The following is a 16,451-nucleotide window of genomic DNA, read 5'->3' as shown; positions in this document are numbered from 1 at the left end:
TCTCTCTCTCTCTCTCTCTCTCTCTCTCTCTCTCTCTCTCTCTCTCTCTCTCTCTCTCTCTCTCTCTCTCTCTCTCTCTCTCTCTCTCTCTCTCTCTCTCTCTCTCTCTCTCTCTCTCTCTCTCTAACAGATGGGCTTCAGTGAGTTACAGGAAAATAATTCCATCACGGGTTTCTGTGACGTCATAAATTATGAGACCGAAGGTCAAGTAATCTATAAACTGTCACAGAAACCCGAGATGGAATTGTTTTCCTGTAACTCACTGAAGAGGCCCATCTATTATTTTGTATAATACATGGATACCCTTGTGATGCTAATATTAAAGAAGACACGGTTCAGCAGTACAGTTGGGTTTTTTTAAACGTAGTGTTTCAGTGCTGTACAGACGTTCTGTGTCATCATCCATTAGTGCTTCACCTTTATTTGGATGATTGCCCTTTACCTTGTTTTAATTTCCCATTCCTCTCCAGTTTTTCTGAGATACGAATGTACCAGCTGGGTCAAGGTTCAAGTATATTTTTCTCTAGAGGAATTATCACTTTTTGACGTCACTACTGTGGTATTATGCATTTTTTTTTCAAATGGCTCAGGATGCAAATATAGCCTAAATAATTAATAATATTGATCCTGTCAGCCACCTTTAATTAAAGTCAGACCGGATTAAATTGTATACTGCTGGTTTTATAATAACATTCCTTTCGGAATAAATGCGTTCACACTTCAGAATAATGCCCATAGTGTTATGACAGGAGAAATGATTTATTTATCAGGAAATGAAAGTGAAACTCAATTTTAACTCCAGATATACTGTGCCTGTCAGCAAACTCCAGAGTGAATTACTTTCACACCACTCCTGGGCCTGCCTCGTGTGTTTATGATATAATGTTCTGTTTCTGTTCCAATTGGATTTTATGTCTTAGATATATGAGACCCTCTCTCTCTCGCTCTCTCTCTCTCTCTCTCTTTAAGGAGGATGGTGTTGTCCTTCTCCTGTTTCACAGCCAAGTTGTCATGATCCAGGCTTTTTAAAGTAAGAGCTGGTTGGTAAATGTATATAAAATACCTGAAATAGAAGCATAGTCCAAAAGCTGTCTCTAATTGTTGTTACTTAGTAAATACATGTGAACTTACACTATGCATTCTTGCACCATCAGCATTCCATAAACTCAAGTCTATGTGAAAAATGAAAAAAATAACTACTGAGACAGCCTGGGGCTATAAAAAATAAATGCTTTCTTAAACCTCTCTAAAGGCAGTCCTTCAGGAAGTGTACAATAAAAGGATGGGACAGAACGAAACACAAAATACAACACTCTAAAACAACCTGCTGTTATAGCTGCGACTAAAGCTGCTCTTACCACCGCTTTTTGTTCTTGTTAAGCACGCAAGAATTTCCACCTTGAAGGAGCAAAACTGTGCTCAAAAAAGGGAAATGCCAAGTCTTGTAACTGTGAACCTGGAGCCCTGTGTGCTCACTCCCTGACCTGAATGAACCTGGTGTTTCATGACCTTAGCTTAGAAACAGGTTTCACTGCATTCTTCAAATACTATCCTGGCCCCAATATCAGAGGTGTACCGTGTTGTTTCATTAGATCAAAAACATTTGCCATGTATAGAACTTCTAATGGATCCTTGGCTGTCATGCTGCAGTTCATGGGTACGGTTTGCTTGGATACTGGGCTCGTATTGGGAAATGAATGGGACTTTTCCATCTGGCTACACCTGAAGAATAACTTAAGTAAGACTACTTCAACGTGCAAAGAGATAAACAGCAGTTTAAACTCAAAGAAATGCATTTTAGCTTGACTGTGGGCACAGTTGGGTCTTTGCCTAATGTACCAAAAAAAAAAAAAAAAGAAAACATGAACACAACTGAAGAGATTCAGTTGTCAGAGGTCAAAACGCTGAAGGGGTCACTCATGAACTCAGCAGTCCTTCTCCTTGCTTGTTGCCATGCAAACAGCAGTCTCGCAACCTCATCCATCTGCCCACCCTTAAACTCCACGTTTCTAAAAACAGAAGAACAGTCCTTTGGGAGTAAAGGGAGGCTGATGCCAGGTACATTTTTATATACATAGTCAGGATAAACTGGCACCCCATAGGCACACACACACACTGTGTGTCGCACTGCAGCACATATTCGTTGTCACATCATGTTGATATGAATGACCATATTATGTAATGGAGATCTTTTTCAGCTATTGTAAATGACTAAGAAACAAAATCACGCTATAAGCTTTATGTCATCTTGAATTATGTGAACAGATTAATGCACTGAAGCCAAGTAATACAGCAACTCACAATGCACTATCAACTGGTTTCACACACCCCAATTTGAAAATATCCTGAACTTATCCAAGGTAAGGCAGTCCGGGGTTTTACGGAAGTAAGGTAGTCCAAGATTTGTGCTGGCCAGCGTTTCTTTTGTAGCTTGCATCTTGATTTAGCACCCCGGCTTATCCAATGATCACCATGGTTCACTCATTTGCTGTCTCGCCTATTAACAAGTCCACTCAAGATCACAATCATTAACCTAATTCAATATTAATCATACAACCGAAGCATCGCAGGCAACACAGTGCCATCAACAACTATGACGACAACGATGACAATCTTGGACTTACATAGCACTTTCCACAGCCAATACAATCCTGAAATAAAAATGACAAGGCCAACTCGAAAAAAAAAGCCATTTAAAAAAGCAAGCATTTTAAAAAGCCCAAATGTACTGGCTGTTATCTCAACAGCCAGTTGGGTCCACAAGGCTGCTTACTGTTTCAAATCCTACAGCTCCTCAAAGATAAAAGAGCATTGTTTCCTTTGAAAGGAAATGGAGACAGCTAAGTTAACTTGTAGAAATCTATTGGGCTATTGGCAGCAGTGGGATTATTTATTACTGATCCTCAATCCTTCAAAAATAGAAGACAAGAACAGAATTCACAGCTGAGGAGACACAGACTCCCACTTCAAGAAACAGGAACGCAACCCAATGAGCTCAAACTCCCTCACAATGCAGAGCACTTAAGTGTCCTGTTTTGACACAATGTCAAAACTACTGTGATGAAGTCAACTGATACTAGCCTGTGGGCATCTTGCGGCAAATACATGAACGTTAACATTTAGTGTTCGTGATTCAAGCCTGTGTTGAAATCAGATTTATTATTATTTGTAAGTTCACATCAAAAGGATACAGTTACTATCCTGATTTTTAGCTTTATTTAACCATTTGATATCACTCTTCGCCCTTATAAGATTGCAGCCTCAGGGTAAACAAAACCAAAATATTTTTAAAATACAAACTTCAGGACTGAAGTCTACAAGTGTATCGATCAGAGACTCGAATTCATGTAGAAATCCTCAGCTGATGGAAAAAGTCACTAAGATCACCCATTACATTAACACAACTGTCTACTGACACCATTGGTGACTGTTTGACTATGGCCACAGGTCAACTGCAAAATGCTTGGTTGACTGGGCAAAATTTAGAAAATGTAAACAAAATTCTAAAAAATAAAAAAATAATAATAATAGTTAATGCCATCAAATGACATGTCACATGGCTCAAAAAGACCCGATATTAGCTACTGGCACATAGGCTATTTGTATTTTCTTTTAATTAACTCCCTTGCAGTTTAATTAACTTAAAAATGTAGTTGCAAACAGGCCATGACACACCTTTTTCCATCAGAACCATGCACAGAAGCTATGCACTTATTTAATTCTACCAACAGCTGTCTATCTTTACTACTCAATAAACTAGATTTATATTTACTATGTTATTTAATTTATTTGGCAGACTATATATATATATATATATATATATATATATATATATATATATATATATATATCAATAAATTACTGTAATTATTGTAACTGGTATTTGATCAATTTCACATTGAGGAAGTTAGCAGAAAACACAAAACACATCCCGATAACAAAAACACCATCATGACAAGGTTATACAATGAATAAAATACAAGGGTACTCTTTCAATGTTATTAATAGAGCATTGTTGTAGATTTGAATTTAAAGGAGTGCAAGAATGGAAAGTAGCTGGCATACATTAAAACACGTTCCATGTTATATACTACGTTACCAACAATGAGAACGTTGTATTAAAAAAAATCTATCCTTGTAATCCTCATGAACATACTCGGGTACGTGCAAAAAATGATATTCCTATAACGTTCCTTCGCCATGACGCTTCCTGGTCGACATCTTCATTTACAGTAATATAATAATCTTCATTTTATATAGCGCCTTTCATGTACAAACATCACGAAGCACTGTACAATTCAATAAAAGAGACAGCAGAAAAAAACAATTTTCTGACACAAGCCTCGCAGCTGTGAAGATACACTATAATAAAGCCTAAACAATCCAGAAGTATATCCTGTCCAAAGTGTGTGTGCAGCTCCACCCACATTCCTCACAAAGGGATGTACTGGATGAGATGGAATAAAAAGCTGTTGTGCGGAACAGCATGAATCAGATGATAATGAGGTCACTTTCGACTGCTGGCATCCAGAAAGTCTTTTGCTTCATTTATTTTTGCTGCCAAGTAGGGAGATCCGCCTAAAAAGCATAAGAGAAATAATATTTACCAAACTGGGTTTTAATAAACCTAGGAGCTTTTACAGGTCAAGGTGGCAACTACAATAATGAAATACACTGTACATCTAATTAACACATTACTTTAGCATTTCTAGAAATAAATTATATTACATATATAAAATCCAAGATTATATATACACACACACGTTTACATATACCGTGACAGACGGTATTGGCACCCTACACTTAATAAAAGACAATTCAAGAAAACAACTTCAATACAAGCATTTAGTGAACATTAGCCACTTATTAATATGACAAAGACCACATTTCTGGTAGTTTAACAAACACTTCATTAAAAAAAAAAAAAAAAAGCAATTTCAAATAGGCCTATTTGTTCATGACAAAAGTACTAGCACATTTTTTTTAGCAGGCGCCTTTATCCAAGGTGACTTACAGAGACTAGGGTGTGTGAACTATGCATCAGCTGCAGAGTCACTTACAATTACGTCTCAGCCGAAAGACGGAGCACAAGGAGGTCAAGTGACTTGCTCAGGGCCACACAATGAGTCAGTGGCTGAGGTGGGATTTGAACCGGGGACCTCCTGGTTATAAGCCCTTTTCTTTAACCACTGGACCACACAGCCTCCTTATTTATAACATTTACATTAAAAGTCTGTAAAAATATAATAGAACTAATTTTAAAATACATTCATTGATTGAAAACCATTACACAGTTACTAAGTTGCATTATAAAGTCAGACAGAAAATTAGGTAATTAATTCCAACATCTGTGGAAGACGAACGTTCTGGAAACACAACAGATGATGATCAAAGGAGTTGGATTCACATTTGAGAAAAGCACTCGTAGCAAACAAAGAAAATGACAACAGAACAGCATTAAACGAATATGGAATACCAAAATTCACAGGACAAATTCAACTGAAACGCTTGAAAGAATTGGATCTCCAGAGAAAATTACAGGTACAGCAGGTAGGAGCATCATTCGAGCAGCTAAAAAAAAAATCCAAGATTAACAACCAAGAACTTAAAGAAATATTTAGAAGCATCAGGCATAATAGTGCGCGCAAGAACACTTATTACACATGCAGGGAAGACATGTTGCATGAATAGAAGGGTCCCTTTCAGTGAGGGATGCATTTGTTTGTCACCTTTGGAATCAGAGCTGACAGTTTGGAAAACAACATCTGCTAGCTTCGTATGAGCTACCTGCGCAAACAGCTTTGACGCATTACAAAACACATTACTGATTCCCCACCCGCTGACTGGCACACAGGCAAGGAGAAATACTGCCAATGACAGCCAAGCCAAGCACAGCAACAGGAACGCTATGCTTTTCTGACTGCAAGCATCCCCCTTGTTCCCATTTCACGTATGGAATGCTCCAGACGATTATAAAAGACGTTACGCTACACTCTATGGCATACTCAGTTGAGTGGAAAAAAACTGTTGCAGGGAATCTAGGAAAGAGTGATTTGCTGCGTTATGCGGTCATCTGGTGTGGCTCATAATTTAGTTCCAGTCGATTAGTTTGTGGAAGACTCCCCTTGAGTAATAACCATCTGCCTGCCATCAGGCGCAGTAGCAACAGCATGTGAGGCTCACACGCTCATGGAGACATTTCCCTCCCCATGTCCACCCGGGCGAGTACATAGATATTTACACAGCTTCATCAGCCTTCTTCTGGGAAGAAGCCGACAACTGAGGTTGTTGGGAACCATGCAATCATAACATACATACACGACAGGAAGGCAAATATGTATCAAAGTGTATACGCATCAGCCAGACTGTGAATAAATAAATAAATGTCCTTGCATGACTAATTAGAATTGAAAAAAAAACAAAAAAACACATCAACAAGTGTTGAGCAAACAATGGTATCAACTGCTTTGTTTCCACAGTGCAGCAGGAGAAGCAAGTGGAAATATTTTACCAGGCTGATTATATGTTATTGTAAGCAGCTAGCAGCACCCTTTGCACTAGTTTGTGTTAATTAATGGCATGCCTCCTGACAGCAGCTTGTCAAAGTAAAGCATCACGCAATGCTGCATGGTGGCCAAAACTGACCCAATTGTTGTCTGGACCCTCCAGGGAGTGTTCAAACCGATTCTGGACAGAAACACACGGACACCCCAAAAGAAGGGTGTGCTGCTTTTGTGTGATTGCTTTCATGTTATGCTTCCCAGGACTCCTTTGCAGCTCTGTGTTTATATACAGAGTGCTATTTAATGAGGGAGGTTACAGTACTAGGAGAATGCAGTTGTGTTGTACAGTACTGGCTGATACAAATCTGAAGGCAGTCATTTCTCAAACACTCTGGTATCATTGAAAAAACAGAATAAAACCCACCAAGATTAAAGAAAGCACAGTACTAATGGGGAATCAAATGTTGTTTTAAATGTATATCTTTAAGACATTAAAAAAGAATATTCATTAAAAAAAAGAAAACATTAACCCTGATAAATTTAAAAAAATGGTATTGAAAACAGTTGTATAGCTGCTGAAGAGAAAGTGGAATTTGACAGTGCGTTTCACATTCTCTGCAAGCAGAGTTTCCTCTAGGGTGGGTCACACAGGAGAACTAGATAACATACAGACAGGAGAATAAACAGCAGCTCCTGGGGTAGAGGTAGCCTTTATTAATGTTCCACCTGTGAGCGACAGGTAAGGAGTGAATGTGTGTACCGCAGTGGGATGAAAGCAAAGCGACTGCAGGCAAGCAGGCTACCCCAGGGAGATGAGGGTATAACACTCTCTACCTAGAAGATATTGTCAAGGACACATTTAAATACTTTGCACCGAGAGACCTGCTTCATTACAAACAAATTGTATATGTTTGAATTGCTTCCTTTTTACTAGAAATACAATGTAGTTTTAAGTGCATGCCATCCTGTTTATATATACATTTTTTTTTTAAAAAGCTCAGAGGAACTCCATGTCATTACTTCTCTGTGGATACATAGAGGGATTCAGTCCTGTTACTCCAAAGCCTTCATGAACCCTTAACATACAGTAATACACACATGTAGAGCTGTGCCCACTTCACCACACATTTCCTATTTCTCTACTGTACGTTTAAAGTGGTGGGTAGTTTAATGGTTAAAGCAGACCAGTACAAGAAACTGGTAAACAAAGTAGAGAATTATAATCCCCTAAACTAAAGGGACTCAGGCTTGGTTTGTCATTCTGAACACGGCAGCATCATACTCACCTTTATCAGGATGGTTTAAAATCATGATCCTTCTGTGGGCCTCTCTTATCTTTACCTTGTTAGATGTTGGGCTGCAATGAAAAATTAAAAAGACAGACTGAGGTTTTGGAGGGAAAAGTCTCCATCTAGTGGCGACACTCTGCTAAAGCTTCAACTGAGAAATTAAATGTAAAGGAGGATGGTGTGCAGGCCTGCATTCAATCAAAATTATGGTCCAGCTTTGTTTCCTTAAAGTTTCTCTTGCCTAGTAATTATAATGTAGATTTATTTATTTTTTTAAAACACTGTTCTGTATTTTGAGAATATTTTCCATGGTCTTCCTACCAACAACAAAACTCAAATAAAGCAATAGTGGCTGCCAACGGGACAAGATAATTATGCTGGTAAGATTATTTTATTATTTTTCATTTTTGTAATTTAACTGAAAATGTTCCAATTTTCAAGGTTTAATATTTTCTGCAGTTCAATGTGATTACATTCTCTTGGGAGAGTTTTTTAACAGACATGAAACTGGCTGAAGCCCCTTTTGTCATTAAGCTGAACAGTCTCAGCCTAGAGGTATGTGTTGCCAGAAACGTAGTGTAAAGACCACTCACTGGTCAAGTCTTAAGCTGAGGGAACACAAAGACACTTTGTTGCTTGGAACTTGGTTTAAGGAGACTAGGGTTTCAGGCCACTGCATGGCACACCAGGGGAGAATTGGGGTTTGATAATGCATAATGTGTAATTAAATATTTAACAAAAAAAACAAAACACACTTACAATTTGCAATTGGTACGGGAAAAACTCGCAAATGTGTCACAGCCTTCTGAGACTAAACTAGTAAATTCCAGATTATTTATTTGAAAAATCAAATGGTCATTGCTCCAGATCAAGGCCATTTCAAGGATGTTTGAGGTTTTGTGTTTTATCAGTCACTTCGTGGTTTGTAAATCAGGACACGGACCAAAGGATACAGAGAGAAGTACGACGTCTGATTAGATAGGACTGCAAGATTAACGAGGACACCACCAGACACACATTTTTCTGTAATGGCTTCTTCTTGTTTGCAAGGACCTGCATGATATGAATTCACATGACCACACCAGACACCCCGCATTTCAAGTTTCTTAATGGACACAACGGAAACTATGAATCAATGCTAACAGAATTGCACAGATAAATAGATGAAACCTGGCTATATCCAACAACCCAGCATATGTGTGCTCTCTTTCTTACCTTACACCTAGAATAAGGCTGGCTTCTCGTTTGGTCATTTTCGTTTCAAATCCTCCTTTGTAGTAAACTGAAAAACCCTGTAAAAAAAAACAAAAAAAAAAAACACAGAATACATTTGTGAATTTACCTGAAAGGTACACATACCTTTTTATTTTATTCTTAGAGTAAAATAGGAAATCAGAAGTTTATTTTTGGTACGTAAGTGGACACACCAGAGAGGTTATTTAGACACACCATGCATACTTCGTGCAGGCAGGCTCAAGGTCATGATCTCATTCTTCTTTCTTCAGCTGGGTTACATGGAGGTTGCACATCCATGTACTGACCAAGCCTACTTTTTCTCAACTCCCAATATCAGAACCCCCAAAGTGTATGAAAGACAAACAGCTCGTATGGGGTGTTGCTTTACCTCGAAGGTGGTGACACGTCTCCCTCCCTCCCTCCAAGGCCGCACAACATTGTCCCAGTGCTTTGGCATAATACTACAAATCCTGTTTTTTATAAAAACTCAACGTATTACTATTCGCTGTTTTTGTAGTGCATGTTTAAAAAAGGAATGCACAGGTATTAATAACTATTTTATACTCAGTGGTTAACTCTTTCAACTCTGCATAAGAACATAAGAAAGTTTACAAACGTTTGATCCCAGAATCTCATCAAACAGCTTCTTGAAGGATCCCAGGGTGTCAGCGTCAACAACATTACTGGGGAGTTGGTTCCAGACCCTCACAATTCTCTGTGTAGAAAAGTGCCTCCTATTTTCTGTTCTGAATTATTATTATTTATTTCTTAGCAGTCGCCCTTATCCAGACTTACAATTGTTACAAGATATCACATTATTTTTACATACAATTACATTATTTTTTACAGATTATTTTTTACATCCAATTACCCATTTATACAGTTGGGTTTTTACTGGAGCAATCCAATCCAGAGTGTCCTCCACCTGGGACTGAACCCACAACCCTTTGGTTAAGAGTCCAGAGTCCTAACCACTACTCCACACTGCTGCCCCTTTATCTAATCTCCATTTGTGACCACTGGTACTTGTTTCTTTTTTCAGGTTGAAAAAGTCCTAGATTCAATTGTTTGAGCCTCTCTGCATATGACATGCCTTTTAAAACCGGAATAATTCTAGCCGCTCTTCTTTGCACTCTTTCTAAAGCAGCAATATCCTTTTTGTAACAAGGTGACCAGAACTGAACATAATATTCTAGGTGAGGTCTTACTAATGCATTATAAAGTTTTAACATTACTTCCCTTGATTTAAATTCAACACTTTTCACTATATATCCGAGCACCTTGTTGGCCTTTTTTTATAGTTTCCCCACATTGTCTAGATGAAGACATTTCTGAGTCAACAAAAAATTCCTAGGTCTTTTTCACAGATTCCTTCTTCAATTTCAGTATCTCCCATATGATATTCATAATGCACATTTTTATTGCCTGCGTGCATGTACTTTTTCTCTATTAAATGTCATTTGCCATGTGTCTGCCTAGTTCTGAATGCTGTCTAGATCATTTTGAATGACCTTTGCTGCTGCAACGGTGTTTGCCACTCCTCCTATTTTTGTGTTGTCTGCAAATTTAACAAGTTTGCTTACTATACCAGAACCTAAGTCATTAATGTAGATTAGGAATAGCAGAGGACCTGATATTGATCCCTGTGGTACTCCACTGGTTACCTCGCTCCATTTCGAAGTTTCTCCTCTAATCAGTACTTTCTGTTGTCTACATGTTAACCACTCCCTCATCCATGTATTTCCTTGAATCCCTACTGCGCACTAATCAGACCAGCACACGGGTATGGTAATGCAGGCCACAGACAGATCAACATAATACACCAATATGTATACAGTATCTATGCCCAGAACACTATCCCAGGCTTCTTCTCCCCTAAACTTAAACACAAGAACAACCACAGAGATTGCTGAAGAACACATTTAGAGGTTTAAGTTTAATTTCTGAAGTTTCCATGGCAAATCAACATTCCTTTTAAAACCTTTCAGCAGCATCTGTGTTCTTGTTACAAGTACAGCAGCTCATTCTAGGAATCACGCATTCATGTGAGTAATGTTATTACTGTCTGCTGTTTTTAATAGAGAAAACGACACGCCACTCTTGTAAGATTGCATGTAGCGTGCTGGAGAATACTGCCACCCAAAGGAATGAATCACTAATCCAGTGCTCTCTCATGAGCCCTCTGGATATGGGGAGGAGAAGATGCCTCACAGAGCATGCTAATTGGCGAGCCAGAGACAGTTTTTCTATAGGAAATTAGAAGAAAACATGTAATTGGGAAACGTTGCAACGGCATAAAAACAAGCTGCACACGAACAGTAGCTTGGAGAAAAACCACAGACGTGAAGCACGGGCACCTAGGCTGGAAGGTTGTGAGCTCAATCCATGACACAGTCTACATTCAGTTTTAAATTAACAAAATCTGGACCAGTTTAGAGGGGACCTATTTATTTTAACAACTATACAAATACACCAGCAGGTGTCAGCAGTAGAAGGTTATAGAAACCAAAAAAAACAAAACACATCTGGTCAGCACAACAGTAGGGTAAGAAACAGGCTTCCTGGCATTATTAGTCTTCAGTGAATTATTCTTACTGTGTTTGTGTTTCTAAGAGAAAAAATGCATCTGTTGCGATCCAGATCTCATCATTGAGATGCTAGGTATGGAATTCAAAAGGGTGTGTCTATTGTATATTTATGAAGCTATCCTAAACTAAAGTTCAATGTCATAAAAACTAGGTAAACTGCTATTGTGACATTCGAGTGCAAATGTGACATACAACTCAGAGAGGGCTGAGAGCAGGCGCTTCTTTATCTAAGAGTGTAGAAATTACAGAGGTTTCAAAAGTGATTACGAGTAAGTAAGGGCCATTACAGAACACACACCTTGTTGAATATTTCCACCACAAATTTCCCAGAAGGCATTGTAACACCTGGAAAACAGATGTCTCCAGGTAGCCCTGAGAGGACAAGAATCTTGCTTAAAAAGCCTGAAGGGATAACATGCAGCTGTCACTTCCGCTTTCATACCCTGTAATTCATACACATGAAAGAGGAAGACACTTACTGACGTTGGCATTTTCTTGGCTGTTTCTGCAATTACTTGCCCTAAAGGTTTCCACAACTGGAACGCGTATCTGCCTAAAAAAATAAAACATATAAAAAAATAAATCATTTAAAAAAATTTTGGTAGAGTTGCAGTTTGGTGTTTAAAATCAAAGACAAAAGCAAACCTTCCTAGAATGCATTGTGGTGCTGGCAGCTTTAATGATCAGTTCAAACAGACGCAGCTGCCCTCTTCTAAAAACCTTACACTTCAGCTACTCGAAACACTCAGCCCAAGAACGCAACACAGGTATTTGTTGGTGTTTTTAACGCCTGTTTAGGTAAGAGTTTATTATTGTTTACTTGTGAGATCTTACTGTTGTTGAGCCTCTCCAGTAGTTGGATTCGAGGTTTCCAATGAACACCAGGTAATGTGTGTGGCTCTGCTGGTAGAACTCTATATCAAAATACCAATCCAATGCAAACAAAAATAATGTGTACATCACTAATAATATCTGTGGGGGGTGGGTGGGGGCAGTGAGCTGACCTAAGTGTGCTGCTGCTGCCTGTACACCCCAAGGTGGTGATCTGTCAGTGATGGGCTTTCATCTGTACTGTGTTTGCATTGTCCTAATGATCGGTTATCATGCAACATCTGTTCTTATTACCCCCCTCTGGGGATTTTTAGTTGAAGCACCTGCACCTTCACCACTCTAGAGCTTTACATCCCAAGAACCACTTACACAATGACATTTGTATGTAGACAGAGATTCTTGTATGACTGTACACACAAAAGTCACACATTTTTACTAAACGTGTATAGTAACTGTCCATACACTTAATTCACCAGTCCCCGTGCCTTTCACCTCTGGTAGTCTCAGGTCAACAGTGATGAGAATAACCAAACCATATTGTAAAACCTGGCACAATTGGTAGCATGAAGGCCAAGTCTAAATGACAGGGGATTTTCAGGTCAGAACTGAAGTGCAAGTATCTTGTAAATGAAGGTATGTAAACCAGTCAAGAGGGCCCTAGTTTAAATATTTGAACGACTGCCTTTTTATACCCACTTCCTCTAGTTCTCTCAACAGACACACAAGGCATTCTATGGCAAATCCAACACTTTTTTGGCCGCCCCAATGATAAGGCACGATCAGCGAACACAGTGACTTAACGTTATTATTATTATTACATACCTGTTAACCTTTGAAAATACAAAATCGGGACTGTAGAGCAGTGGCAGCGGCGGGGGGAGGGGGGGAGGCTGGTGCGTGGCTAAGTACTGTACGTGCACTTGCCTCAAGCACTGAATGCATGCCTGCCACAGGGCTCTAAGCCCTGCTAGGTACAGACTGGGATTGCAGTAACCACACACTGGCCAGGGCTTTTGCAGACAAAGATTTGCTGACATAAGGGGGGTTTTGCTTGTGTATTAGTCGACCCCCCCAACTTCAGGATTGTGTTTTGAGTTAAATTTCTTCTTCTACTCGAGCAAATACAAAATGAAAATGAATTATACGCATCACATTAGTGGCCAGGTTGTATGCGTTGCAATTGTTTTTTGCCCACACCACACAATAGCAGCGTGAAACATAATGTACCTGCGAATGCCGCGGCTGCAACACCAAGTCCAACAGCCATTAACGTTCCACCCTGTAAAAGAACAGAACACATCAGTCAGCTAAAACTCACAGTACATGAAGAAAACATTTCGGACAGCTTTTCATCAGAGCTCGTTTTCAGCTGGTACAAAGGTGGACACACCAAATTTCTTTCAAGGGTCATTCCATGACAAATCCCCCAACACCACCCCCCTCCGAGTAACACCAAAAATGCACACTTTCATCCTGTTTGGGGGAAGGCATGAAAGGTTTGAGAGAGTTCAACCTTTATCAACGTGTCACTCAGAAACTATTTGCGTCTATTAGAGTCTTGTGATATGTGTCATTTTATTGAAAACTGCATGAGGATTCCAAAAATATTATATAAATATTCTAACATTTGCAAAACAAACTAGTTACCCCTTAACAAAGTCTTTTTGACCTTTGACCTTGGGGTGTAATCCCAATCGCTTTTCATATACGAAGTTACAGGAAGGTAATACTTTTTCTGTGCTGTGAAAGCAAATAAGCCTCCCATGTCAAATAAATCGGAATAGTCAGGTGTCACATTCTGTATATAGATGGAACAAAAGTCACATCTGTCAATGGAGCTTTGATTACAGGTGGAGGGGGGTCAAAAATGGAGGAGGGGGTGTTAAATCCAACATTTCTGGATGATTTGTTACAGAATGATGCTCACTTTGATTTATTTGTATCTACTTAGATAGGTACCAGAATGTTCTAGAGTTCACACTATTGAGTGTTGATAGTGACAAATGACACTGTATTATTCTAGAACAAGTGTTCCAGATATATGTCAGCACTTAACTGTGTTAAATGTGTTGTGCCTGTTTTAAACTAAAGCACTAAATAGCGACCTTCTCTAACATAATTTCTAACGCTAGCAGGTGCTGCCTGACTCATCTGTTTATACCGGATCGTCAAAACTTGTACTGTTCAGCACATACTCATACCAGTGTCGGATCCTGGAATGAAAGGTAATGACTACAGGGGCAGGGAGCAGAAACTCAAACCGGCATGCTCATGATCCTGGGTTCAATTCCCATCTTTACCTGCGTGACCTTGGGACCAAAGTTATGTCAAGACAGGATGTTTCATCATCCGACCTTAATTACTGTGTTCCCTTGGTAACCGGCAAAAGCCGAGCACGGATTTGCAATGAGTTACATCATCACAGCACCTAACCAAAAACCAGTAGTGCACATTTGTGGATGAAGACGAGGACTGTTTGTTGCTTTATTTTTGGGGGAGGGAGCCAAAGTGTACATCGTTGTTCATTTGATTTCCACAGCCCCACACATCAACGAGTGATTTCACAGTACGCTGAAACCACACTGTGGTAACGTTGGAATAAAGTATACACTATGTTATAGATACAGTATAATAATACTTTGTATGTGTTATTGTACTCATGACATGTATAATAACAAAAAAAGCAATAACCGTTTCTCAAGAAATATCCACGTTGTAAACTACATGACATTTTTCTTCTTCTCAATGTCATGTTTTACTTACTAGTCTCTTGTCAACATCCGTGTCACTTCTGCTCGTTGTTTTCGTTGCATATTCAGCATATCTGAGCGAGTCCGTCTCTGTCATTACACCAGCGTTTCTACCGCTCACCATGACTGTAAACTCGCAGTGTCTGCGAAGGACAGTTTTAACAACTACAGTACATCTACTCGGACAAACTTGTGGAAAGCTAAATGCACAAACGCGTTTTTCGTTTTCCTTTACCAAGACTTTACTGACTCAGCAGATATGATTGTTGCCAACAGAATTTTGCTTTCAGGCAACACAAAGTAAAATTGAAAAAAAAAATCGTATAAACCTTAACATAAACATGGTTAACAATAGAATAGCTATCCATGCTTATTTGACAATTATCTTCCTTGCTTATGCAACTTTTCATTGAATTAAAGCATCTGAACAAATGAGTGCTATAATTTCCTGTCAATTTAAGGTAACGTTTTATATTGTCCATGCAATTACAGGTGCTAACAGGAGTAATACTCATAGGCTTAGGGCTACAGTTATTTTTAGAAGATAGAAACACGTTTAAAAAAATAAGGGCAGCAGTAGTTTTGCACTGTAAATTTAGCTTTGAGTAATTATCTGTCCTATAGTCTGCAATGTGGAAACGGTTAAGGAATGGCTTCTTGGCTTTTCATTCAACAGTACAATTGCAAACATTCTTTATAACTGAGAAAGGAAAACAAATAAAAGAAGCACATGTTTTGCATTGAAAGCTTTTTATTTACCCGTTTTTAAAAGCGCGTGCCCCATCTTATTTTTCATTCTAGAGATGTGTTTATTAAACTCGATTATACAAGCGCAGCCAGTCAGCCCCAGAGCAGTGTAAAGTCTGTGGTGGTCGTGTACCTTATTGACGTGTTTGGAAGGGTGACAAAGGGGAAGATATGGTGTAGACAGATATGGGGTAGACAGTTGGGACCGACCCTCCCACCTTCCCACCGTCCCCCCTCCCAACTGAAATAGCTGATCTGATACCCGTTTTGCATTATTATAACTCTGGGGGAGAGGTGTTTGCCCTCCATGCTCCCATTCTCAATTTTCAGAGACCAATAGAAAACATGCGATGCTTCTACTGATGTGCCAGTTGCTTCTTTTAGGACGCTGCAGTGTAATTTTGCAGATTGACTTGCACTTACTGTACTGTATCACACGACTAACCATGGTTTTGACTATGCGTTATTATACATATCTGTCATTTGCCATGACTCTCTTTATTGGCA

General features: G+C 39.1%; 1 protein-coding gene across 1 annotated transcript; it reads right to left on the bottom strand.

Annotated features, from left to right (window-relative positions):
* Nucleotides 1-212: 212 nt before the first annotated feature.
* LOC131737805 (dnaJ homolog subfamily C member 15-like) lies at nt 213-15,364 on the bottom strand. The gene is made up of 6 exons (XM_059029396.1): nt 15,211-15,364; nt 13,675-13,726; nt 12,096-12,169; nt 9,008-9,084; nt 7,790-7,860; nt 213-4,578 (listed from the first exon to the last, which is right to left on the bottom strand). Exons 1-6 carry the CDS (start codon nt 15,319-15,321, stop codon nt 4,508-4,510), a joined length of 456 nt encoding a protein of 151 aa, XP_058885379.1. The 5' UTR covers nt 15,322-15,364; the 3' UTR covers nt 213-4,507.
* Between the last annotated feature and the right edge of the window lie 1,087 nt (nt 15,365-16,451).

This window comes from Acipenser ruthenus, chromosome 8, assembly GCF_902713425.1.
Source record: "Acipenser ruthenus chromosome 8, fAciRut3.2 maternal haplotype, whole genome shotgun sequence".
Taxonomy (NCBI): domain Eukaryota; kingdom Metazoa; phylum Chordata; class Actinopteri; order Acipenseriformes; family Acipenseridae; genus Acipenser; species Acipenser ruthenus.
This window is presented reverse-complemented; position numbering and strand designations above follow the sequence as displayed.

Bases quoted from the DNA above. Each gene is read 5' to 3' on its own strand.
- LOC131737805 (XM_059029396.1), bottom strand. From the start codon at position 15,321: ATGGTGAGCGGTAGAAACGCTGGTGTAATGACAGAGACGGACTCGCTC. The intron at 12,170-13,674 runs GTACATTATGTT...TTATTTTTTTAG, and splicing joins TGCAGCCGCGGCATTCGCAG to GCAGATACGCGTTCCAGTTG. The intron at 7,861-9,007 runs GTAAGAAAGAGA...TTTTCATTGCAG, and splicing joins AGCCTTATTCTAGGTGTAAG to CCCAACATCTAACAAGGTAA.